The sequence below is a fragment of the Ceratotherium simum genome, chromosome 11 (genome assembly GCF_057802395.1).
Source record: "Ceratotherium simum simum isolate JZ-2026a chromosome 11, ASM5780239v1, whole genome shotgun sequence".
Lineage (NCBI taxonomy): Eukaryota > Metazoa > Chordata > Mammalia > Perissodactyla > Rhinocerotidae > Ceratotherium > Ceratotherium simum.
The window spans coordinates 55,575,088-55,601,949 of NC_141910.1; the positions used below are offsets into that span (position 1 = coordinate 55,575,088).

General features: G+C 49.8%; 1 protein-coding gene across 2 annotated transcripts in view; it reads left to right on the forward strand.

Annotated features, from left to right (window-relative positions):
* Positions 1-26,862, forward strand: part of ADCY3 (adenylate cyclase 3) — a 90,713-nt gene that overhangs the window by 34,689 nt on the left and 29,162 nt on the right. For both annotated transcript variants that reach the window (XM_004418276.3, XM_087437074.1), the window contains exon 3: positions 6,489-6,638. In XM_004418276.3, the coding sequence (XP_004418333.1) occupies positions 6,489-6,638 (150 nt within the window). The remainder of the gene's footprint in view (positions 1-6,488; positions 6,639-26,862) is intronic.

The following is a 26,862-nucleotide window of genomic DNA, read 5'->3' on the forward strand; positions in this document are numbered from 1 at the left end:
TAAGAAAACTTTGCTTGTTGTGATAAACAAATGAGATAATAAAGATGAAGGATCTTGTAAAACTTCATTAAAGTATTATCATTAGGTACTCACTTGCCTTCTGCCTTCTGGAAGAAAAGAAAGAAAAAGTCATTAAGAACATATTTTGTGCCAAGCCCTGTGCTAGGTGGTGGTGCATATAATCTGTCTTAATCTTACTGGAAAGGCCTTCAGGCTTACTGTGAGGATGAGGAAGTCAAGTCTCAGAGAGGTTAAGTGACTTGCTCCAGGCCACACAGCCTATGGCTTATGTGACTGCACAGCCCAACCTTTTTCTGCCACTCGTTCATCTACCAGTAGGCCCCCAAGGTCTGCAGCGAGCATGGCTCCAGAGGTGGGGACCCCATGGGCACTGTGTGGCGGCCGCTGCAGTCTCTGGCCGGGCTTCCTTGGGTTGGCGAGGCTGGTTACCTGCAGAGGTGCCTTCTCCCCTGCTCTTTCCTGCCCTACAGCACCTTGGAGATTTTTTTCCAAAACATCTAAGTTAGTTTTAATGAACAGAGACTCCAGTGTGGCCGTCCCCCAGCAGCAGAGCATCATAAGGTCTCCAGGGGTGACTGGCACAGACGTTGACACCCCAGAGCAGCTTTCTCTCCCTCAGTTTCTCCTCCCCAGTTCTGGAGTGTTCTGGAATCTGCAGGCTGGAATGAGCCTATAGGGAGAGGTCAGCCCTGGCAGTGGAGCCACCAGCTGCCTCCAAGGGGTGACTTCCATTTTAAAGCCCTGTTTAGACGCAGGGACGCGTCCCCGTGGGCTGTTAGAAAATGTGCAGTATACTGTGATTCATCAAATTCCAGGAGGAAGGATTTCGTAGAGAAATTTTCTCACGGTTGCATTTCTGAGCTGGGGTATTGTAAACACTTGATCCAGCTGTTGTGGGCTAGATGAAGCTTTAGTCTGAATGTTTACTCACTTGGGAGATTCATGCATTCTATTCATTATTTTTAAATCTTGTATTAAAAAAAAAAAGAACAATTCCTTTGCAATAAGACTGCTGCCCAGTCTAAGGGGGCCACTTCTCACTGGGTGAGAAGAGGTGACCTCGATGTTGCCCCAGACCAGGGCTTCTCAGCCTTGTAGATGCAGGGCACTAACCCCGAGATTCAAGTCTGGTGTGGGGGTTAAGCTCGAGGTGCTGCTGCCACTGCTGGCCCAGGACCACCTGGAGGAGCAAGGGTCTGCACATCCGGGTTCCTGCGGACCTCCAACTGCCCGGGCTGGGAGCTCCTCCCCAGTCTGTTCTCGTGGTCAGATAGTGTGTGTGCAAAACCCCCACAGCTGGAGCTCTCTAATATGTCATTGATGACGATTATAGAGAGGAGATGCCTTCCGGCCGTGCTCATTCACTGAGCGTGGTGTCGGAGCCCGTTCTTTAATGCCCGCGTCTTCGTGAAGCCATCCAGTATCTCCCTGAATGACTCTGATCCCCAGCCATCCCGCCCTCTCTCTACACCTCTTTGTATGCTCTGCCTTATACTCTGGATATTTCTCAGACCATTCCCCGCTGCTGTCCTGGCCTGAGGTGGGCTCCAGGGGCTCAGGGGTGAGAAGGACAGCCTGGGAACCTTCCCGGTTGCCCCATCTGCTACAGGAGGCAGGACCATGTGTGGGGTGCATGTCAGGGGCGATGGGGAGGCCGAGCAGGGCTCTTGGGGTGGAAGAGGGGCCTGCTAGGGGGCCGGGTGTGGCTGGGGGGAGGTATTTGCACATGGGGGGGGCAGGGAAGGCCGCCCTGGAGGGAGATGAGACCAGTTCTGAAAAGGGGGCCCTCCCCGCTTACCCGGGAGTGGGAGCCCCGGAAAATTAATCCCAGACCAGCAGAGCTCAAGGCTCAGTTTGGAGAAACCCATTTGTCATTGTCACGTGAGAGACACATTTCAGATTCTTGCTAGGGTTCAAGATTTCCCTGGTGGCCAAAGCTTTTCTTGGGTCTGCAGTTCTTAAACTATAATTAGAGGCAATACTGATGGGTGTGTTTTAGAGAAATGATGGCTGCCCCAGTTACCCATCCTCCTGTCCTCCCCTGCACTTGGGCCTTCTCTGGCCACTGGTGGGCATCGTAGTCACCGTCGGTTCTGCAGTCCCAGCACTGAGGTTCAGTACTACTGCAGGGGCGAAACTCATTTTTTTCAATTATGTTTTGAGGGACACATCCGTTTTGCTAAGTGAGACACACTTACGTTTATAAATACGAAACAGGAAATTTCTGGATTTTAAGAGCCTAGAGATAATGACCACCATTATGGCTGGACGCTGTGGAACTCTGTAGACCTTCTATTTTGTTTCAGGTTAAAAATTCCAGCAGCTCACACATTAGTGCTTTAGAGCTGGTATCTTCATGGCAATTTTTTCTTTTTTTGAGTTTGGAGGACTATGAAGCCCACTTTTTTTTTTTTCTTGAGGGAGAATGGCCCTGAGCTAACATCTGTTGCCAATCTTCTTCCTTTTTTCCTTTTTTCTCCTCACAGCCCCAGCAGATAGTTGTATGTCATAGTTGCACATCCGTCTAGTTGCTCCATGTGGGACGCCACCCCAGCATGGCTTGATAAGCAGTGTGCAGGTCTGAGCCCAGGATCTGAAGCGGTGAACCCCAGGCCACCAAAGTGGAGCGCGTGAACTCAACCGCCACGCCACTGGGCCGGCCTCACTTCATGGCAGTTTTAATTTTAGCTTTAAAAATGTCTAATATCCTTTCTGGGGAAAGGTGGGGTCATAAATATGTAAATCAGCCGAGGGGTGCTGGTAGGGCAGGGTTTTGTGTCGTAGAATTATGAGATGAGTGTGGGAAGAAGCCTTGTCCTCTAGTTCTGAGACCTCGCTTAATCTCATTTTCTTCTCCCGTAGAATCAGACTCATACCACTTGCCCTGTAAAGATTCAAGGAGATGAGGCAGATAAGTGGGTGCCCATGTCTGTAATGTTGTGAAGTGAGGTCATGTTACAGCCAAGGAAACTGAGCCCCAGAGAGGGGCTCCCAGCCCTGGCTGCACATCAGGGTCACCTGGGAGCGTTTACAGACTGCTGCCCATGCCCACCCCACCAGTCACTGCACACCTCTGGAGTGGAACCAGCCGGTGACCATCACCCCAGGTGACCCTGTCACCATGTTGAGAGCCCTCCTCCACCAGCAGTGCAGCTCCTCCTGCTCCCTCCAGAACCTTCCTCTGCAAAGCGGATCCCTGCTTCCTCTCTTTGCTTGGCAGCATCACCCTATCGGATTTGTGTCCTGGACTCAGAGGCTGAGAATCGGCCTGTAGGGCCTGGCTGAGCCTTTCGCCACTCTCCTCCTGCTGGGGGAGTACAGAGCTCCTTGCAGTCGTGGCTGCAGGGGAGAGGGGTTGGAGTGGAACAGAGCGACAGCACCCCTGAGGTCCCTGTCTTCAGATGAGGCAGGTTTAGAGGATTCGGGGAGCTCTTAAAAAACCCAAGGCCTGGGACTCCCAGGAGGATTGTCTAGAAACAGACGAGCTCACTGGGAGGCGAGGAGGGCATTCCCTGGCACAGAGGGACCTGCAGGACCCACATGACTGTGGCTCAGATGCGGCCGTTTGCCTCCAGGGCCTTGCAGCCGAGAGTGCAGGTCGGGCAGGGGATGAGGTATCTGTGACTCCGGGTGCTCAGGGGGCGGGAGGCAGTGTGGCTCTCCGGCCAACCCAGGAACCGACCCGCTTCCCCTTCCGTCCAGCCTCCTTCCCCCAGCCTCTCTGGACCAGCTCATCTCCGGTCCCAACCTTTACCCTCAAAAGTGAGGTCTGATGAAGACCAGACAGTGTTAGGACTGCAAGGACCTTTGAGATGAGTCAGTCCACCCCTCAGCTCATAGATGAGGAAACTAGAGCTCAGAGAGGTTATTTGACCTAGAAAGTCACCCAGCTGGCAAGGGGCAGTGCAGAAGTCCAGGGCTCCTCCCGACCTTGTTTTCTATACTGTATGTACTTACAAGTGGAGTGAAAAAGTGGATTTTATTTTAAAATATGCACAGTTCAATGAAAGGAATGCTGTCCTGCATAGACGGTCCCCAGGCATGAACCAAACCTGAATCCTATTCAGCTCTTTGGATTATAATCTTTGGTCGTGATTGGTCTGAAGCTTTTCCCCTAGAGTTCCTCTCTGACGGTCTGCACAGCAGGTTTGGTTTTCTTAAATGGACGCCCCAATGGGTAATGACGACAGTAACTCCTAATGCCAGCTCAGCACTGTGCACTGTACAGAGTCTGGAGGAAGACCCCTGAGTGTGCAGCTCTGTCCCCAGTCCATTGTGACAGCCCAGGCTGGTTGTGGCCAGGGCCAGAGACAGGCCTGTGGCCCCAGGGCGGCCTGCCCTGTCTGGAGCCCCCGGGTAGAGTTGCTGACACAGGTGGGTTTGGGGTCCAGACGCGGCTCCTCTCCATGCAGCTTATCCTTGCCCTCAAGGACCCATAGCCCCGTGAGCTGGAAGACCCTCAGCCCTGGCAGCTGCTGTTTCTGGACCCCGTGTGGGCTTCAGCCGAGTGCCGCTGCTCAGTGAGGATGCACAGGGCACACCCTGACCTTGTCGAAGGGCTTCCTGTGCTGTAAACTAGGGTGGTTTCCAAGGAAATACAGCCGCCTAAGGAGGGTGGCCGCTGGGCTGGCAGAGGTTCCCAGACCCCAGGTCAGACTGGCTTTGAGACCCAACATGATCTGTGTGATTTGCTTTGACTTATAATCATAAATTGGCAACTCTTCAGATTATCGGGTGTTAATAAGTGGCCTGAGGCCATATTGATACTGACCACTCAGACGGGAGTGGGCTGTCATGCCCCATCAGAAGGTGCAGGGAGATGTTCCACAGGACTTCAGAATTGCCTATGTGCCCACGAATGGTGTGGGTGATCAGGGCTGCCCAGGCCCAAGAATACAATAGGTCTTTAGTTGCTGGAACCAGCCATCTAAGAAGCATGTGAAATCTGCACCTGGTGACTTGGTGACCAGCATCCCTCACCCACTCGTTAATTCATGACTCGGTTGGCCTTTGTTGAGTGCCCCCGGCTCGGCCTGGTGACCTAAGTACAGACATGGCAGGAACTTCTGGCTGGGGGTGATGGTCCTCAGGGTCAGTATTGATCAATCCTGATGAGACACAGACATGTCAGAATTCGCCTCCCTTACTGTCTAGTAAACCATCTTGTTTAAAAATCTGAAATTGACTTTCTTGCATTTTTCACCCACCCCAGAATCCATTGTATTCTGCCAGGCCAACCTTTTTTTCCCCTCGAGCCAGAAACTAAGAACTTCTGCCTCCATTCCTGCATCTCAGCTCCAGGCTTCTGCCTGAGAAACCACACTCTGTGGAGGAGGGGTCTGTCCTCCCTGGGCGGGATCTCAGGGAATCAAGGCGGGGAGAGTGGGGCAGCGTGAGCTGGCATCAGGGAAGTGGGAGGAGCCAGACCTGGAAACAGGCCTTGTTGGAGAAGGCTCCTGGCCAGTGGTCTTGGAGAAGTGGGAGAAATTAGAACCTGGTCCAGCCTGAGATGGGGCCCAATCACAGTCAAAGATTGGAGCCCGCAGCAGCCAATGCCTGGAAATCAGGAGTGGTTTGGATGTTCTGGTCCGTATCCATGGCTACCTCTGGCAGGAGGCGATTGGGTGTGCTGTCCCAGCAGCCTGTGGGAGTGGGCTGGGGACCAGGGACACCTAGGGGAGACTGCAGGGTGCTGGGGATGGGGAAACAGGCTCTCAATGCCCAAAGAACCCCTTTATGCCAAGGCACTGAGCTTGCAGGATGGACATCAGGTCCCATAACCCCCTCTTCCCCTTCCTGTAGCTTCAGTTCCTCATGGGACCTGGATATTGGTGCTGGCCGCCCCTCACCTGCTGGCAGGTGGGGTTGGCTGAGAGGATACATGTGAATCCCAGAAACCTGTAAACGTGTGGTGCACATACATGTAAAGTAGCATGGTGACTACTGAATCAGCCCAGGACCGCTTCAGGTCTCCTGTCATGTTCCATACGACGTGTGCCTGGCTTTTAGGATTGTACACTCGCAGCCGGATCTAGGCTTTGTTCACTCTCCTCCCGAACTAATCAGCATGGCATCTAAGTGCACCTAATCAGTAAGCGCTCAGTGAGCGGTGGTTGAACAAGTGAGTGAATGAATGAACGGGTAGCAGAGGGGCTGCTCAGGCCTCACAGGTGGATGGAACTGGCCCATTTAGCTAAGGTGTGAAGCAGGAGGGAGAAGAACACCCTTCAAACAGCCTTCCAGGCCTGGAGCCACACCCTTGGATCGGTGTCACTCATCCGCGGCAAGTGGGGCAGAGTCTGCTCCACGGACCTGAATACCCCATGGAGGTCTGAGGCTCTACGGGGGCCCTCCGCGGACACCGGGCAACCTGGGGTTTGATTTCGGCCACTGCCTGGCCCACCTGCTCCGTCCCCTCTCCTGAAGACGTGCCTTCACCACTGTCCTTTTCTCTCCTCGGGGTGCAGATCCTGGCCAACATCTTCCTCTACCTGTGTGCCATCGTCGTGGGCACCATGTCCTACTACATGGCGGACCGCAAGCACCGCAAGGCCTTCCTGGAGGCCCGCCAGTCACTGGAGGTGAAGATGAACCTGGAGGAGCAGAGCCAGCAGCAGGTGAGGCTCCGGGCTTCTGGAGGCTCTTTTGGAGTGGCCTTGGGGCAGTCCGGCCTGGAACCCTGGTTCAGGGACCGTGGCCAGGGAGGAGGGGCCTGTCGGGAGCTAGTGAGCCCAGGGCAGTGCGGGGTCCCTGGGGCTTGGAGTTTCAATTCTTTTTCTCCACAGGCATCACTTCGTGTTATTCCTCTTCTGCCTCCCTCTGCCAGTCCCTCCCGTTTGAGGGCAGATGCTCACTGCACACCTACGCCGTGCTCCAGCTGCTTTCCCTGCAGCTGGGGACCCATCCTTGGCCTCGGGCGCTTCTGGGTGAGGTCCATCAGCCCCTCGCCCCTCTGCCCAGGGGCACTAAGTTTCCTTCACGCTCAGGGCAATCTCCCCACTTCCTTCTCCTGCTTAGTCATTTATGAAGAAGCAATACCAGCCCAATCCCCAGGGACCCCACTGTTTCCATGTTTCCATCAAGAGAAGTGCCTGCTGTCCCTGCTCTTTGCTCACTGGCTTTACTCCAGCCTGATCCACCACAGAAACTCTCAGTTTTCCTGTGACTCAGTCTTTTAAATAGTTTTTGGTCTGGATTCATCTCAAATGCCTTTTGAAGGTCTCCAGAAATTACATCTACCGATTTCCTGTTATCCATAGGTTTCTTTCCCCTTCACAAACAAACTCAATAGGTTGAAAATATGTGATTCTCTGCTCTGGGAACCATGTCATTTTGTGTTCAGGTGGTGCTGTTTGTTCTGGGTTCACTGAAATTGCTGTTTCCATGGACCCTGCCACTCAGGTGGATGGGGCCACAGTTTTGAGAGCCACTCTGGAACCCTTGGCCAAGGGGGCTCTGTTCACGAGCCACACGTTTTCTAGACAGTGCTATTTGAAGGCACACACTGAATCATTTAGCTGATGGGTCCCAGCTTCCTCTGTCCTGGGGATGTTTTTTCTCTCTCTGTTTACCAGTGAGATCTGGAAGCTTCTGAGCTGGGCCTTGGACTCATCGCTTTCAGAAGGCAAGTTTTAGAAAGGGAATCTCCCTGGCTTCCGTTGTGACAAAGAGCCAGGCTTAGCAGCTCATCATATTCATCCCCTTCTCCCCGGCCCTGTAGCCTGTGGTTATTGAGGAGCTGCTGCGGCTTGAGTGTATTTAAAGAATCCCACTTTACTGGCTTTATTGAGTCCCTTGAAAGATAGTCTTCAATTTCTGTTTTTTATTCTGTCTTGTTTCTTGTTTGCATCTGATCTCTCATACTGTGGAGGCATCCTTCTGGATTCTCTACATTAAAGGAAAAAAATGCATGTGTCACCACTTAGCTAGGCTGGGGCGTTCTCTTTATATAGTCTTGGTGCAGTTTTCAGCATATATATCTTGTTGATCTTGTCTGTCTCATGACCTATAATCCAGGACATCTTCCATCACATTGAACAATACTTGATTGGGGGGGCCTCCTGGTGTGGTGAGGAAGGCTCTGTGTCTCACCCTGGATCTGTTATTCTCTGTGTAGATAATTTAGACAAGTTATCCACTCCTTAAAGCCACACTTTCCTCATCTGCAAAGTGGGGGTATTGATACTCCAAGGTGGGAATATTGATACTCATCTTGCAAGGTTCCCTGAGGGTCAACTGAGAAACACAGACTTTGAAGTGGTTTGTAGACCTTGGAAATGGCAATAGTCAGGCCGCAGCGCACAGGCCTTGAGAACCGCTTTCTAATGCCCAGTGCCATATGTTCCCTCTGGGCAGAGTCAGTGCAGGGAGCCTGGGACCTGGCAGAGAAGGCCACCCTGTGTTCCAGGACTCCTGCACACCGTGGAGCAGCCAGGGGGCGCCGGCAGCCTGCCCAGGCCACGCTGCTGCTCCTCTGTGTTGTCTGCCTCAGGGCTGCGGCAGCAGAGCAGACACTGGTCCCAGGAGTGAGAGGTCCAGGGACGCAGAAGGGAGGTGCCGGGGAGGAGAGGCACAAATGTACATCCCAGGCCTAGCTGGGCACACAGCAGGTGCCTATAAATGTCCATCAAGTGGATTGAATTCATCTAGCCCAGCTCTAGCCTGAGTGTGAGCTTGAGCTAGTTCCTTTACCTCTTTGGGCCTCAGTTTCCCTATATATAAAGTGTAGATGATAACAAAACCTTTGGGTACAATGGGATAACATGTGTGAATCCCTTTGGGAATGAGAAAAGCACTGTTACCATCAGGAGGGCTGGAATTCTGCCACCATGAGTTTCGATTTGCTCATATTTTCCTTAGGACTTTTGTGACTCTGTGCATGAGAGAGGTCTGCTTGCTATTTTACTTTCTTTCTGAGTCCTTGACAGGTTTGGGTCTCATGGTTATGCCAAACTTGTGAAATAATTTGAGAAGTGTTCCCTCTTTCTAATCTCTGGAAGAGTTTGAGGAAGATTTGGGTTATTCCTTAAATGTTTAGAAGAATTCACTAGTGAAGCCCTATGGGTCTGGAGTTCTCTTTATGAGAAGATGCAATTTCCCTCACAGATAGAAGGTTCTGTCTTTTTGTGTATGTTTTGGAAAGTTTTTGGTTTTTCAGGAGCTTGTCCATTTCATCTAAAGTTTCAAATTTTTAACATAACGTTCATCATATTTTCTCTTTATCTTTTATTGACTGTGGGCTTTGTAGTGATGTTCAGTTTTTCAGTACTGATATTGGTAATTCGTGCTTTCTATTTTTTATTTTTTCGATCTGTCTTGCTAAGGTTTATGAATATTTTAGCCCTTTTCAGTGAAACACTTTTTTGGTGCTTTCTTTGTGCAGTTCTATACTTCATTAATTTATGCTCTTAACTTTGTAGTTTTGTTTCTTCTACTTTCATTGGGGTTAATTTGGCATTCTTTTTTACATTCTTGAGATGGGACTTAGGTAACTAATTTGCAGCATTTTTCTTCTAAAACATGCATTTAATGCTATAGATTCCCCTCACTACATTGCTTTAGCTTTATTTCACAAGTTTTGATATGTCATATTTCCCTTGTCATTTAATTCCAAATATTTTCTAAATTCCATTAGAATGCCTTTAATCCATGGGCCATTTAGGAGTACTTTAATTAATGTCCAAATATCTGGGGAATGTTTAAAAGTTGTCTTTTTATTATTGATTTTTAGCTTAATTCTGCTGTGGTCAGAGAACATACTCTATGATTTCAATCCTTTGAAATTTGTTAGAACTTTATTTTTGACCTAGCATGTGATTTTTTTATTGAAGTGTAATTGACATATAATATCATATTAGTTTGAGGTGCACATGCATGAGATCGGCTTTGTGCACTTTGTATTCCACAAAATGTATCAAAATACCTTTCAAAAATGAAATAATGTCAGGGGCCGGCCCCATGGCATAGTGGTTAAGGGCGTGTGCTCCGCTGCTCGTGGCCCGGGTTCGGGGCCGGGCACGTACTGACGCACCGCTTGTCAGGCCGTGCTGTGGTCACGTCCCACATAAAGTGGAGGAAGACCAGCACGGATGTTAGCTCAGGGCCAGTCTTCCTCACCAAAAAGAGAGGAGGATTGGCATGGATGTTAGCTCCGGGCTGATCTCCCTCACACACACACAAAAAAAAGAAAGAAAGAAAGAAAAAAAGAAATAATGTCAATTATGACACATTTGCATCTAGCCCAAATCACTTTTACCTCTTTGGTCACAATGCAAGGACCTCACAACACTCAACTCCCCCTTCCCCACACTTTCTGACTATTGTAATGTATTTTAAGCCCTGCAAGACATTATTATTATAGTTTCACAGTTAATATTCATTACTTCATTTGCCCACATTTTACACTCTCAGTTGAGCTCCATTCCTTGCTCATCTCTGCGCTTCTGTCTTCTTGAAGAATTCCCTTTAGTGTTATTTTTCATGCAGGTCTGTTAGCAGTAAATTCTCTCCATTTCTTTTCTTTTTGTGAGGATGATTAGCCCTGAGCTAACATCTGATGCCAATCCTCCTCTTTTTGCTGAGGAAGATTGGCCCTGGACTAACATCTGTGCCCATCTTCCTCTACTTTATATGGGACGCCGCCACTGCATGACTTGACAAGTGGTGCATCGGTGCATGCCCAGGATCCGAACCTGCAAATCCCGGGCCGCTGAAGCGGAACATGCGCACTTATCCACTATGCCACCACACCAGCCCCTCTCCATTTCTAATTGCTGGAAGTCTGTTTATTTTGCTTTCAGTTTTGAAAGTCACTCTTTGTTGGATGTAGCATTCTAGGTTGCCAAGTTTTAACTTTCAGCCCTTGAAAGATGTCGTCCCATTATCCTTTGGCTTCCATCCCTTCTGTTGAAATGCCAGCTGTCAGACACACTATTGCTCCTTTTAAAGTGATGCATATTTTTTCTTCTAGTTGCTTTTACAGTTTTTTCGTTGTCTTTGGCTTTCAGTTTTACAGTGATGTGCCTTGGAGTTTTCTTTGTAGTTACCCTGCTTGCTATTCGAAGAGCTTCTTGAATTGATGGCTTGATGTCTTTCAACAGTTTTGAAAATTTTCAGCCAGTATCTTTTTGTTGCTTCTGCCTCATCCATTCTCTCTTTTTCTTCTACGACTCTAGATATCCTTATTAGATATTTTTACCATGTTCCCTAAATCTCTCAGGTTTTTTTTTTTCTGAATCTTCTTTTTTTCCCCCCCTGTGATTCAGACTCAAGTATTATTGACCTAACTTTTGCTTTACTAATCCTCTCTTCTGCTTTGTCAGATCAATGACTGAGCTCATCTATTGACTCGTTAATTTTAGTATTGTATTTTCTTGAGTTCTAGAATTTACATTTGATTTTAAAAAACAGATTCCAGTTCTCTGGTTGAGTTCTCCCTTTTGTCATCTATTTTTCGGAACATATTAAACATTTATTTTAAAGCCTTTGGCAACCATAATATCTGGAATACCGCTGGGTCTGCTTTTCTCTATTGATTTTTGGTTTTGTCTTGTGGCATCCTTGACTTCTTTGTGTTAAATACTGGATATTGTGTATGGAAAGTAGTCGTGGCTCTGGGCGATGTTGTGTCTCCCCAGAGAAGACTGACTTTTCTTGCAGCAGATGGTGAGAGTAGGGGCAGCCCTCATTGATGCCATGTTGGGTAAAAAGGCTGGGTTTTAGTCTGAGAGCTGGTCTGTTTCTCTTCTGTGCCTGCTCTTAGGAAATAGCCCTTCAGGGGTCTTAAGTGAAAGGCTGATCATCCTCTTGAGGGACCCTGTGCTCCTGAACATTGTGAGACTGCCAAAGCTCTCCTTCCATTTTAGCCTCTTAGCTGTCACTTCGAGCTTGGATTCTCGGCCTCTTGCCCCAGGCAGCTGAGGGAACGGCAGATGCCTCAAGATTAGTGTAGAGAAAACTGGCTCGCTTTCTATGGTTCTCTTCTTCCCAGGATCTTACTCTTCTACTCTGGCTTGGAGTCCTGGCTTGCCAATCCTTGATTCTCAAGCCTCCTGAAAGCACTAACCATTGCTCTTCAGTCAGCTTCTCAACCTTGGTCTCAAGGGAAAAAGTGGCAGAGTGTGTTGGGCTCACTTGAGTGTGTTTCCTTTCCCTCACCGATCTTGTCTCCTCAAGTCCTACCTGCCTTGGTTGTTTCCCATTTCTGTCAAATAGCTATTCTTTTGTACAGTCACACGTCGCTTAATGACGAGGATGCATTCTGAGAAATGCGTCGTTAGGTGATTTCGTTGTGCAAACATCGTAGAGTGCACTTACACAAACCTAGATGGTATAGGCTACTACATACCTAGGCTATGGTACTAATTTTATGGGATCACTGTCATATATTCAGTCCATCGTTGACAAAAACATCCTTCTGCAGTGCATGACTGTATTTGATCCAGCTTTTATAGTTCTTGGCTAAAGAGTTGTCTGATATAAGGTCTTCTATAACAGTAAGAAGCAAAAGTTGGACATTATTTAAAAATTTTTAAAGTTATTTTTGAGTAGCTAAAAGGTACATGGTATGAAATTATAAAGGTGTGAAAAAGGATATACTTTGGAAAATAAGTTTCCCCTGCATAGCTGTCTACTTCCCCATCCCTTAGACAACTACTATTATCTTTCTTGTGTATCCTTTCAGAGGTATTCTGTTTATTTCCAAATCTGTGTATGTGGGCTTTTCTCACACACACACACACACACACACACACACACACACGGTAGTATGTTCACTCTTCTGCACTCCATCTTTTCACTTACTATCTTAGAGAGGGTTCTAAGTCCTATTGCATTGCCTCATCCTTTTTAATGACTGTATTCTATTCCATTATATAGAAGTAACAGTTTATTTAACTGGGCTCCTATAGGGTAGACATTTAAGTTATTTCCAACCTTTTGCTACCACAAACATTGTTGCAGTAGATATCTTTATAGGGACACCACATCTTACATGTGCAAGTATATGTGAAGACTAAAAACCTAGAAGTGGAATTACTGGATCAAAGGGCATGTGCATTCTTAAAATTATACATATATGTTTACTGTGGTAAGATATACATAACATAAAATTTACCATTTTAACCATCTTTGAGTGTACAGTTTAGTGACATTAAGTACATTCACAATGTTGTGCAGCCATCACCGCTATCCATTTCCAGAGCTTTTTCATCATCCCAAACAGAAACTCTGTACCCATTAAACACTAACTCCCTATCCTCCCCTCCCCCAGCCCCTGGCAGCCACTATTCTACTTTCTTTCTTTATGAATTTGCCTATTCTAGGCACCCGATATAAGTGTAATCATACAGTATTAGTCCTTTTGTGTCTGGCTTATTTCACTTCGCATGATGTCTTCAGGGTTCATCCATGTTGTAGCATGTCAGAATTTCATTCCTTTTTAAGGTTGAATAATATTCCATTATATGTATATACCACATTTTGTTTGTCCATTCATTTGCTGATGGACCCTTGGGTTGTTTCTACCTTTTAGCTATTGTGAATAATGCTGCTTTGAACATTGGTGTACAAGTATCTGTTGGAGTCGTTCCTTTCCAGTTCTTGGGGGTAGATACCCAGAAGTAGAATTGCTGGGTCATATGGTAGCTCCGTGTTTAACTTTTTGAGGAACTAGGCATGTGCATTTTTAATGTTGATAAATATTACCAAATTGCCTCAGGTAGAGGTTCAAACAATTTACACTCCTCCCAGCAATGAATGAGAGTGCATTTAGGCACTGAAGTTTTCCTCGTTTATCTAGAAATACTTCTTTGCTTTTGGAACCCTGCAGCTCCCCCAGGGATGCCCATTTGAGAACCCCAGCCACAGGGAACGAGCCCCAAGGCAGTAGTAACATCCTGTGAGCTGGTGCCTGCTCTTTACTCATTTGGCTCAAGTCACAGCCAGGTAACTGAGGTTTGGAAGAGTTTCTTTTCTTTTTTTAGCATACATTGTATGATATTTGGTAAAAATATTCCCCACTCCCTTTCTCCCCATTTCCTTACTGGTATGTATTAGTCAGAGTAAAAGCATTGCCATTACTGCTCTCATTTAGAAGAATTGCCAGGAAAAACACTTACGTTATTATCATTCCTGAGAGAACCAATATTTTTTTCCGTCAATATTTATTCAACAAACAAAGAGAGATTTACATCTGCCAACATGGAGTATGGTGCTAAAGTATACACCTCTCTCTCATCTAATCACAAAGATGACCAAGCTACCAAAAACACTTCAATTTCAAAACAAAATCATATCTGTGGCCCTTAGCAGCACTTTGAGTCTTTATTTAACAAGACTCAGCATCCTATGAACATTGTGAATACATCATATTATAAATTTATGATAAAATAGGTACACAATAATAACAATAAAGTCATGCACCGCATAATGACGTGTCAGTCAATGATGGACCGCATGTACAATGGTGGTCCCGTAAGAATAGCACCGTATAGCCTGGGTGTGTAGTAGGCTATAGCATCTAGCTTTGTGTAAGTACACTAATGTTCGCACAATAGTGAAGTTTCCTAACGATACATTTCTAAGAACGTATCCCCGTCATTAAGCGATGCATGATTGTATAAAGAAAAAAATACTGATAGAGGCGTATTCCTTCAAGTCTTTTTTCTTCTTCTGTGTTTTGAAGGACAGTGTCCTAACCATGTTATCCTGATTATAAAAGTAACACCTTATTCTCATATATAGCAGTTAAGCATAGCAGTTAAGAACCAGATGTTTGAGTCTTATGCCTATCATGTGGTTATTATGGAAGCTACATGTAAAGTTTATTTAGCACAGTGCTAAATAGTGGGCACTTAAACTGTCTACCATCATATTATTGTTATTGGATAAAATTTTGAAGATACAGAGAAGTATAGAAAAGACCATAAAAACCTTCCATAATCTGGAGGTTTCTTTTAAAAATAATTTTTTTTAAGTTACATTTTTTTCTTTTAGGAAGATTGGCCCTATGCTAACATCTGTTGCCAATCTTCCTCTTTTTCTTTTTTCTCCCCAAAGTCCCAGTACATAGCTGTGTATCATAGTTATAGAGTTGTAGCTCTTCTAACGTGGGAGGCCACCTCAGCATGGCTTGATGAGCGGTGAATAGGTCTGTGCCCAGGATCTGAACCGGCGAACCCTGGGCCGGCGATGCGGAGCGCAAGAACTTAACTGCTACACCACCGTGCCGGACCCTAAAAATAATTTTTTAAAAATACAGGGCGTTACATTGGGTTGTCTGCTAGAAAAGGCTTTCGGGTTTGCTTGATTTTTTTTTTCCGTTTTTATTGAGATGAAGTTCATATAACATAATTGTAACAATTTGGTACATTCCACCACCTCTACCTAGTTCCAGAACATTTCATCACTCCACAAGGAAACCCCATACCCAAGCTTGATGTTTAAAACCAGACAGAAAGGCACCTGGTGAGCTTTGGGACAGCCCAGAGCAGCAGTCTCCTATCCTTGCCTGTGAGGACGGAAGACCCAGACCCTTGCACACACCGTCATCCTGCGTGTTCTCCTCTCCCTGTGACAACATCAGAGTCTGAAGCCTGCGCCAGATAGCAGACCTCCACTGGCAAGCTTACACTTGGGATCTGCATTTGACGCTTCCGCCAGCAGTTTTTGGGGGACAGTGAGAAGCTGTCACACAGCTTCTCACACACACAGTGTGACATTGGCACTTTGCCTCTGTGGTCTTCAGTTTAGTCGTCTAAAAAATTGGGATTAAAAATAATACCATGGGGCCGGCTCCGTGGCTTGGCGGTTAAGTGCGCACGCTCTGATGCTGGCGGCCCGGGTTCGGATCCCGGGAGCGCCCCGAGGCACCACTTCTCCGTCCAACGTGAGGCCGAGTCCCACGTACAGCAACTAGAAGGATGTGAACCTATGACATACAACTATCTACTGGGGCTTTGGGGGGAAAAAACTGAATAAATAAAATCTTTAAAAAAAAAAAAAAAAAAAAATAATACCATGGTTGTGGGGTTGTTTGGGAATCACTTGAAGTAAGAACACTGGGATGATTGGAGAAACTGTGAAGCCCTTCATTGCTGTTAGCTGTGGTCACGCTGGCCCCAGCCCCTGGGGATGCTGGCTGAAGGAGGGGCCGAGAGGTAGGACGGGAGCTGCCTGGGGCGCCTTTCTCCATGGTTCCAGACGGGGCAGAGGTTGCTCATCCCCAGGCACCGGGCCCACCTTGCAAGTGGCGTGGCCTCTGGGCTGATTTTCCATCCCGGGGACGTCCGTGGGTGTGTCCTGGGAGCCAAGCGCAGGCTGGTAGAGGTCGCACAATCCACTTCACTTTCCTCCCGTGACAGCCCCTTGTGAGGATAGAAATGAGGTAATGGTTGTGAAAACAGCTTGGAAGGGGCTGCAGAAAGTCCCAGTAGGAGAAGAGACAGAGGCCGGGCTGGACGTGGCTTCCATGTAAGGAGGCGGTTGAGGTCAGTGCCACACCAGGCCACCTGTGTACTCACGGCATTTAAATGCCTTTTTAAAAATATTCCCAATTACGAAAAAATTCTCTGTATATCCTTTGCAGAGGAGGCTTCCTTTCACAGTTTAGTTCTCAGGGTCCGTGTCTCACTTTTTATTTTGCCAGGGTGTTTTTTTGTGTGTGTGTGAGGAAGATTGACCATGAGCTAACATCCATTGCCAATCTCCTCTTTTTGCCGAGGAAGATTGGACCTGAGCTAACATCTGTGCCCATCTTCCTCTATTTTGTATATGGGATGCCACCACAGCATGGCTTGATGAGCGGTGCATAGGTCTGTGCCTGGAACCTGAACCTGTGAACCCCGGGCCGCGGAAGCGGAGTGCCCAAACTTAACCACTACACCACCCAGCCTTGCCAGCATGTATTTATTTATCTTGTTTTCTAAACTGCCTTGGGAGGAAATGCAGGGGGGTGGGGGGTGCTCGCGGCTGTGTGGCCTCCAGCCGGACAGTCTCCTCTCTGGGCCTTATCCCCCTCAGCTAGAGAGTGAGGCTGGGGGTGAGCTGGCATCAGGGAACCCATCCCAGATCCTCTCATTCTGTTCTCTTTGCTGCTGTCACCTGGGAGGTTGTACTCTCCTTTGTGAAGATGACCAGCCTCCTGCTAATGGCAGACAACTCCCGATGGGTGGCCATCGTCCCCCGGGAAGGTGCGAAGCAGCTCTGGGCCTTCATGGGCAGGCTTCCCCTCTTGCTTCGTCACCGGGAGAGGGGGGTGGGGGAGGGTGTGTCTGGCGTGTCGAAGGACGTGTCGAGATGAGGGAGCGTGTGGATAATGAAAAGTGGGATGGAGTCTCGGATTCCAGTCAGCTTGGCTACTTAGACGGCCCTGGCTTGTCTCCTCCTCTGCAGGGAGGGTTAGGGCCTGGCCACTCTGAGGTCCTTGTGGATTTAAAGCGCTGAGTGTGGCCCTGGCATGCAGGGGGCTCTCTTTGCGTCAGCCGAGCACATATCTAACCCTTTAGGCAGTCCGATGGCATTTTCCTGTGACACACGCCACCAAGGTACACTTCAGGCCTCGCTCCAGCCTCCCCTCGGCTCCACAGGCCTGTTAGGGTAGAGCAGGAGGCCCAGAGGAAGGAACTGGAGTTGTTTTTCTCTATTCCCATGTGACCATACTCCAGGGTTTAGTTGGGGACCTTGAGGGTTGCTAAGCACCCCCACTGGCACCTGGCAACAGCAGGCATCCAGGAAATCCACCCAGTACATACCTGTCGCCAGGTCCAACACAGAATTCTGAGCCTTTCTGGATCACATACTCAGAATTACTTCCCAGGGAGTGGGACGTGGTCGAAGGAGGATGTAGGGGAGGATGGAGGGACGACAGGGGACGCGGCTGAGGCAGGCCTGCACTTGCTACAGATCGCATTTGGTTAGGTCAACCAGTCTTGTCCTCATTCAGGGAACAAAGGACTGCCCGGGCCAGTGGGCCAGGTCATCTCCATCCGCGGCACCCTGGGAACGTGGTGCAGGGGGATGCTGGCTGGTTTTCCGTTCAGTTCCAGGGGGACGCACAGACAGGACAGCGGCTTCACTCTGCCCCTCCTTCTACTACAGCCCAACACCCAGGTCACCTTGACCAGGGATAGCGTTTCTTCTTCATGCCAATCTTTCCCTAAGTGGGTGACCTCCTGCCCTTGAGCGGGTCTCAGAGGGAAGAACCACCCATTTACTGTGAGAGACTTCTCTCCTGGGAGCCCCAGAGCTTGGAACTGTGGAATGCTGCCACTTCATAAGCTCAGCTTCAGTTCCTTGGCTTTCTGAATGTCGCTCCTCTCTGACCTCTGCCCAAGCCTGCCTCACTCTTCCCTTCAAGACCTTTTGTTGTGAGGAAAAGGCATAGTGTATTCTCGAACTTGAGCCCTTTTCTCTCTGGAGGTTGGTGAGGGAGACAAGAGTCAGGGCGACAAAGAGAGAGAGAGAGAGAAGGCAGCTGCTCCTGGCCTGGGGTTGGGCTTCTAGTGTCAACCCTCAAAGTGCCCGCTATTGTCCCGGCAACCGTGAGCTTGGGGCCTCCTCCTGGGGACTAGTGAGAGCAGGGAGGGGAGACAAGGATGGGGCGGGAGGAGTGTGCTTCATGGCCACTCTGCCTCTTACTCACTGCGTGGTGGCCACACGCGCCCCGTCGGGTTATCAGCACCTGATGTGGGTGGGCAAACGCATCGTCTACTTGACGTGAGCCACAAAGGAACCCCCTGACATCAGCCTCGAAAGATACTTGCCGTCTTAGCTTCTTCATAGAACCACTCATGAATATCATCTAGTATTTTTTAGTTTTTATTTTAGCCTTGAATGCCTTTTGGTTTGAGAAAAGTCAGAAGGTGACTTTTCCGTGGTGTGAAGTGGGAATTAGTGCTTCTGTTGTTTCCAACTCCCACCTCTTAGATTTCACAGAATGTCCTTCGTTCTAGCATTCTAGGATGTAGCGAAACAAATCCACATTTTAGGTAGTGCGGTGAGGGCCCGCAGAGGACGGTTGTTCTACAGCCACAGAAGGCTCCTGGCAGTGGGAGGGCGTCGCTGTCGGGTAGCTCCGGGCACCGTTGGTGACGACAGCACTGCTGACAGCCCCGTGTATGGGCTGTGTGGCTTCCGAGCTGGGCCCTGCTGGGCTCTGGAGGGTCGTGGGCCCTTGCCACATCCTCCAGCAGCATTTTTCTCTCCAAAGGGTTGTAGGGTCCACTGTCTGGGTCCAGGGTGGCCACGGTTATGGTGCATGCCCCCTTCATCTGGCTGTAAGAATGAAGCTTTGTTTAGTTATCGGGGTAGTGTATTAAAAGCTGACTCGTGCCAAGCCCTGGGCTGTTTTCACTGGACTATCTCATATAATCTTCATGACAAACCCAGAAGGGGAGTTGGTACTCACTCCCTTCCTCCTGGTGAGGGCTTCTGTTCGGGACATCCACTAACTAGGAGAATCAGGGGAGGAGTCCCTGGACCACATCTGGCCTATCGGTATCTGTTTTGTTTGACCTGCCCAGAGTCAACTGGAAGGGCAGGGCTGCTGTTTACAGAGATGGGAAGATGGTGAGAGGCACAGGTTTGGGGGCTGTCAGGACAAGTTTGCGACGGCTCGTAGACATCTGGATGGAGAGCTGGGTGGGACACAGTCGGGTGGTCTCACTGTGTAGAGCTCGTTTTGTACACTGACCACATGTCTACAGGCTGGAGGGCCTGTGTCTGCATTTGCAGACTCCCACATGGGCTCTGCCAGGGTGAGGGTGTCTGATCCTACAGGACAGTGCCTTGTAGTATGCTGGGGGCTCAGCAAAAGCTAGAAACCAAACAGCACTTGGGGAACCTCAAGTCCACCTTTGTTGCTCCTATCCATGGATACTAAGAGGTGATTTTTGCTACCAGGTGCCCTCGTGAGTCCCATACCTGCCCCCACCCTCTCTTCTGCCCCGAGGCACTCAGGGAAGGGGCGCAAAGCGGGAAGCACCGGGTAGAAATTCCAGATGCTAGGGCCCGGCCCGGTGGCGCAAGTGGTTAAGTGTGCGCGCTCCGCTGCGGCAGCCCGGGGTTCGCCGGTTCGGATCCTGGGCGCGCACCGACCACTGCTTGTCAAGCCATGCTGTGGTGGTGTCCCATATAAAGTGGAGGAAGATGGGCATGGATGTTAGCCCAGGGCCAGTCTTCCTCAGCAAAAAAAGAGGAGGATTGGCAGATGTTAGCACAGGGCTGATCTCCTCACACACAAAAAAAAGAAATTCCAGATGCTGTAGCCACTGCCTCAGCGTCTCAGCCAGTCCCCTCTGTGTCGGCCTGCATGGTTGGGAATGTGGTGTGTATACCCAAATGGGCAGGAGCATCATGGGACAGTGGCACCCAGAGGATCTGGCGGGGCCACACCTGGGATAGGCTGCAGTCCTGTGACGCTGTTAAATATACAGCAGGAAGGAAGTGAGTGAGTGCAGCACAGGGGGAATGTGAAGGCGCTGAGGGGGCGGAGGAAGGAGGGACCATCAGCGGGCTGAGCTGTGGAGACTTAGAAGTGTGTTTGGAGTTGGATTTAAAGAACGTAATGGATGTGGACTCTCTGGTGACTTTCCAAGAAGAGGGAGGGGAACTGGCACATGTGTGGTGGGAAGAACGGAGTCTTGATCCAAGTGGAAGGGCAGAGGTGGGGTCAGTGAGGAGTGAGGGTGGGGGGTGGAGGTGGAGGGTGATGGACAAAGTCCTCATTCGAGGACTGTTCTTTGTCCCTCCTGTGGGAAGGATGGAGTCAGGAGACCAGCCAGACCTGGTCTGGGGCTAGGCTGGAGTGGCGGCCATTGGGTGGAGAGTAAAGGAAGGTGGGAGCAGCATTTGGAAAAAGCACTGGCGAGATTTACAGCTTCATTGAGAGGAGGCAAAGGGAGTGAAGCCAAACCCCCATAACCCCTTGCGGGTGGAGACTTTGTCTAACTGGCTCGGGCCTTCATGCCCGGGTGGACTGAGCTGCTGCTTCCGGTCAAGGATGGAAGCAGGGGGTGCGTGCCTTCGCAGCGGACATTGCCGCACTCTTCCCACTGATCACAGATGCGACCTCAGCATCCGTCTCAACACAGTGCTCCAGGCAGCTGCTCTCTGTTCCTCAGAGTTGGCGCTTGAGCTGGACTTAATTGCTACAGGGTTCTAGAGCTGCGCTGTCCGATATGATAGCCACCAGCCATGTGTGGATATTTAAATTAAAATTAAAATTAAAAATCACTTCCTCCATTGCCCTAGCCACATTTCGTGTGCTGAGTAGCTGCATGTGGCTGGCTAGTGGTACCATATTGGACGGCACAGATTCTAGAACATCTCTGTGATCACAGAAAGTTCTGTTAGTGCTGTTGTAGAGGGTGATGGCTTGCCCCTTGGGCCACGTCTAGCTGACAGCTCATTAACTCACCAGACCTCTAAGGAGCATCTGCTTTGTGCCAGGCTCTCTTGGTGAGGGCTCCAGGTACCACGCACATGGCCGCCTTTGGGCCCAAAGGGCTGTCTCCTGAGATTGCAGTCACCTTGGCCCACACAGTAGCCCTGTCTCTGGGGACTGCACAGGAGTCCAGGCAAGTGACCAGAGGTCCAACGTGCTCAGCGTCCCCTCTCCCGCTCAAGCAGGGTAAGAATTCTGGGTTGCCCCTGGGTCTGTGGGGTTTCTGTGCTGTTCGAGAGGACACGGCCTGGTGGAGACTTGTTGGTCTGGCTCCCCCAACACGGGGATAAGTGTGGCCCTGCTTCCCGTTTAGACCCTGTCAATGTGGGTGGCTCTGGGGATGCTGGCTTGAGCCTGTTTTCACATGGAAGGGTCTTGTTTAAAAGATATGCTGGTTTTGAGTTACACAGCCTCTCCCTCCTCTGAACTCCCACAGCCTTTGGCTGAAGACGGCAGAGCACTCCTGCCCTATGAGACCAGTCACTGCACATGTGACTGGACTGCCCCGCCCATCCGAGCTCTTGGGAGTACTGTTTACCTTTGACCTTCCCAGCATTTAGCTCCGGGACCTGCATAGATGACCAGTGACTGTTCTTTGAGTGATGGAGGTCGTGACCATGTCTTTTGGATGGGGGAAGCATGCGTGGGCCCCTTGTCTAAATGGCGGCTGCCTGCTCCATACACAAACGGCAGCACCAGAGTTTCCAGATTTCACACATTGTGGTCCTTTGTCCTCTCATCAGGGAGAGGGGACCTGTTCGGGCTCTGACCTCCCAGGACTAGCAGGCCGGGCCCTACTCTTCATTTCCTTCCTTCTGCTGCCTCCTCTGCTCAGGTGGTCAGGCCAGGATGGGCACCTGGTGGGATCCAGTGACCTTTTGGCTTCCAAGTGGCCTGGAAGCTCCAAGAATCTGGATAAATCAGGACCAGAACAGACATGTTTGTGGACAGCTGTGGGTCTGCTCACAGCCTATGATGGGTTGTAGTGATAACATGTGTGTGTACACACAGCACATAGGTAGGACACACGTGGGCATACACAAGGACACATACATCCTTCAGACAGACAGGCAGACTTCACATGCTTACCAGACACACACACACACACACACACGCACACACACGGCCACTGGGGCACTGCCAGGCTCTATCTCCACTGAAGTCTCCGTCCCTCTGCCCCTTTTACAAGGATGTTGTAGAAACTTAGCTCCTCGTCAGCCAAGCTCATTATTCCAAATCCCTGCTGGCCGCCTCACAGTGATTAACTCCTGAAAGCCTCATCAGAGCATCACCTGTAACAACTCCGGGCCCTTGGGAGCCGAACTGGCCTCCTTCCCTGTCTCAGTCCTGAGCCAGCACAAAGGTGAACCTGGCATGAGTCTCCGCTGAGCAGAAGGGGGCTTGACTGGTTCCTTCCCGGAGTCTGGCCGGGGCCCTGCTGACAGCTCGCTCTGGCCAGGGGTGCACAGCTCACCTGAGCAGCTCAGCAAATAACTGTACAAATGAGGAGATCCCAGCCCGGAGGCCAGAGGCCAAGCATCCTGCCCCAGGCTGCTGTGTCTCTTCTCCCAGGGACCGGGACTCTGCCCCCAACCAGCCCTGTACCCCACCCCGGGTCTGCTCACCACCTGGGGGAGGCCTGGGAGCGTCTCCCCAGGATCTGGGCAGTTTTTTGCTCTACCCAGAGAGCCTACTAGAAACATTCAGGACTTATTCTTTCTCTTTCTGGGCCTCGTTTGGTTCTTTTCCCAAAGAGGGTCAGGGCCTTGACTTTGGTTACCGTGTGTTTTTAGGATAACTATCAAAGCATTGTAGGGCCGGGGAGAGACTGTATGAAGCAGGTTACTGCCATCTTCCTCTCTTTGTGTGGAGCCATGTCTCAGTGCCCCAGGCTTCAACTTCCAGAGTTTGGCTGAATCCCGTCCTCTGTACCAGCCTTCCATCCTGTGGTTGACTCCCTCCTGTAGCCTTCTCACGTGGTGTCTGGGGATGGTGGTTCCCCATCTCTCAGGGCAAACTGTTTTACTCTTAGAAAATTCTTCCTCCTCTGGAAGCAACAGTCTGTTCCCCAGCAGTCTTCCCTCATTAGCTTTCTCTCATGGGGCCTCCAGAACAAGTCTCATCCCTTTTCACACAACAGCTTTCCTCAGACTTGAAGATTGCTGTGTGATGCCACAGAGCCCTCTCCTCTCTGGGCTGATCCCCAGCCCCTCAGCCCACCCTCAGATGCCCGGACTCAGGCTCCCTCACCTCGTGGTCACTCCCTGACGAAGGCCTAGGTGACCAGTTTCCTTGGAGGGGAGGCCCAGCCTGGTGGGGTGGGTCCACCACCTCCTCTTTCAGGACGCTTAACTTCCACTAAGGGCCAAGGGGCTTGTTGAGGCGTCGCTTTATGCTGTGAATTCATTTAAAATCTAATAGCATCTCAAATAACTAGGCTTTTTTCCCCCCAGTGTTGATACACTATGCCTCCCCCATTCTATTCTCTTGCACTTGGTTTTGGGGTCTCAAATAGAGATTATTACATTTACCCCCTTTGAAGTTCATCCTGTACGTTTTACCAGATCACTCTGGAGTAAAATCCATATGAGCCAATTGTCCAGTGACATGCCATTTACACATTGTATGAATATGTACTCTGTATCTTCTGAAATTTTCCTTCTGGAAGAATTTCCCCTTTGAACAAAGAAAGAGAGCCTAAGAGATCCCCCATTTCACAGATGAGGAACCGAGCCCAAAGGGGCAAAAGCATATGCCCAGGGGCACAGGGACTTTAGGAGCCTAACCCCAGGTCAGTGATCCTTGTTCTAGCCTCCCCCAGCCTTGGATGATGAAGCCATTCCTCTTGCCTCTGACAAGATTTTTAAATTTTTAAAATGCTTTGTCTCTTCAGCGAAGCCTTCTTTGGAGTTAGTCATTATTATCTCCATATGTCTCTTCAGCCTCCAACTTATATTCCTTCTTTTGGTCTAGACCATCAGATTTTAAAAGTAGCTTCAGGGTAAGGAAATGTCATTTTCCCATAACCCAGTTTTCTGAGAAAATTTCCACCCTGCCACTGAAAGTCACAGTCCAAGAGTGAAGCAGCCACATGCCAGAACTTCAGGGCACCACAGTCCTGAGAAAGGTGGCCTCTGTGCACACGTCATTTTTATAAAGGAGAGACGATATGAAGGCATCTGAAGTTAATCACAAAAATTCATATGATAATGAATAATAAGCATTGGAATTCAAAATACCAGGAGTTTTAGAGAGGTGACATGCCAGTTTCAATTCAGTTTTGAAAATCACATTACAAAACAAATAATTTAAAAAATAAAAAAGGGTTAAGGGAAAAGAAAAAGTAAATAAAAAGATTAAATTGTTGAATGCCCTCCTTCTGCCCCACTGCATTTGCTCGTGACAAACTTGGATCACATCTTCCCGCTCTGTCCCAGTTCTTTTGCGTGTGATGCTCAGCAGTTTGTGGCTTTCTCAGAGGAAGCTGGGAGAGCACTGGACCACTGCGTCTTAGATGGTATGAGTCCGAGTTTCTGGAGGTGCGTTGCCATTTCCACCTTGAATCTCACTGCTGTCTTGTGCGCTGGCTTTGGGTTTCAAGTGTTCTGCTTCTCTCTTATCCCCAAGTCCTCCTGCTCAGACATGGCGTTGGAGGCAGGGGTCTCCAGCAGTGACCTTGGGAGGCAGGATCTTGCTCTGGGTGTACAACTCAGCCTTTCTCCCACACAACCACAGCTGGGCCTTTCCCCTCAGTTTTCTTTCCTTCAAATCCTTCTCAAGTGCTCCTAAAGTGGTGCGTCGAAACTTTGATGTGGTGGCAAGTCGCCTGAGGGTCGTTGGGCTGCAGGGGGGCCAGAGGATCTGCGTGGGGTGAGCCCCAGGTGATGCTGAGGCCACTCAGCATGACCAGCAGGCGAGACGCTGGGTCATGAGGCCTAAGTTCCTGCGGATGGGCTTTGCTGAACCAGGGGACCTCCCTGAGCCCAGACGGCAGGGCCTCACCACAGGTTTCTGCTGCTCTGGGAGCTTCCCGCGTTCACCATGCACTGCTGGGCCCCTGCACGTGTGCCATAGGGGAGGCCTGGCATGCACCCCCTCTAGGCAAGCCCCTCTGGAGCTGCCGCAGCCCACCTGTGTCACAGCTTTGGGGTGACCCAGCGTCTCAGGGTCCTCACATTTGGCCCCGTTGGTTACATTCAGAGCCCACTGTCAGTCACTGAGGCAGCCCTCGCAGCATCGGCCCTTTCTCCTCCCCTCAGCCTGTGAGGGGGAGAGGCGGACCGAGGCTCAGGGAGGATGCCGGCCCTGCCCGGAGTCTGCGGGTGTAGAGCCAGGATTGAACTCGGGCCTCTGCCACCCGTCCACTCCAGCAGCACCCTCCTCCTTCTCTTCTCTGCCGACCATCAGAAGGAATTCCAGCCCCTGCCGCAAGCCCAGCCTGCTCTCCCTGATGCCCAGGAGTGGTCTGGTATGCTGCCCGGGCCACTGTGCTGAGGCACCCACAGAAGTCTTAGCCAGGTCTTCTTCTGCAAGGGGGACCCACTTGAGGAGTGGCTGGCCAGATCTCCGTACACAACACCACAAGGACTGGGGCCCACAGAATGTTCCAGTGGGCTGACCCCCAGGAGCGTCCTGATAAGACTTTCTAGAACAGCATTGTCAGGTCCTTACTAGATAAGGTGTGGGCACTTCTTGTTCCTTTACATTCATGGCAGAACAACTTCCAATGCAGAGGAGAGAATTGGTGTGTGAGAAGTATGTCCTTGGGTGAAGAAGAATCACCACCCGCTTTCCATTGGTCCAAGAGCCCTGGGTTCTGGGTCTGCCACTGACTCTGAGGAACCTGGGACCAACCACTTAAACCCTTCATGCCTCGGTTTGGTCACCTGCAAAATAGAGGCAATGTTACACATTTATGAAAATATAGGGTAGATGGGAAAGTTTTAGCAAAGAGACATTTTGATATTGGTCAATAGTGTCCATTTGCCTGGTGCGGTGCTGTGTTCATGAGATCAGCAGAAAGAAGCCAGCCCAGGGTGACTGTTCTGTCACCTGGCTCGCTAGGAGGGCTGCCACCTCCCCCACGTCCCGTCGTGCTGTGTGCTGTGGTCTCCTCCTCGTTTATACCTGGCCATCGGTCTGCTTCCTCGGGTTGTAACCAAGCAGACGTTGGGGTCTGGAGCCAGCCCAGCAGCCTTACAGGGATCTCCCTTTCTAGAAAACTGTGGTAGTTACAGACAGGCTGGGGTCAGGATCACAGCTGGAGGCAACAGGAAGTTTTGTGTTTATCTCCAGTTTAAAAAGTGTTTTAAAAAAGCAGCAGTAGCAGTATAGCAACCATAGAGCATTTTGGAAAACATTTCAAGTTTTCTCTTAATTCCATCCCCAAATTAAATTAC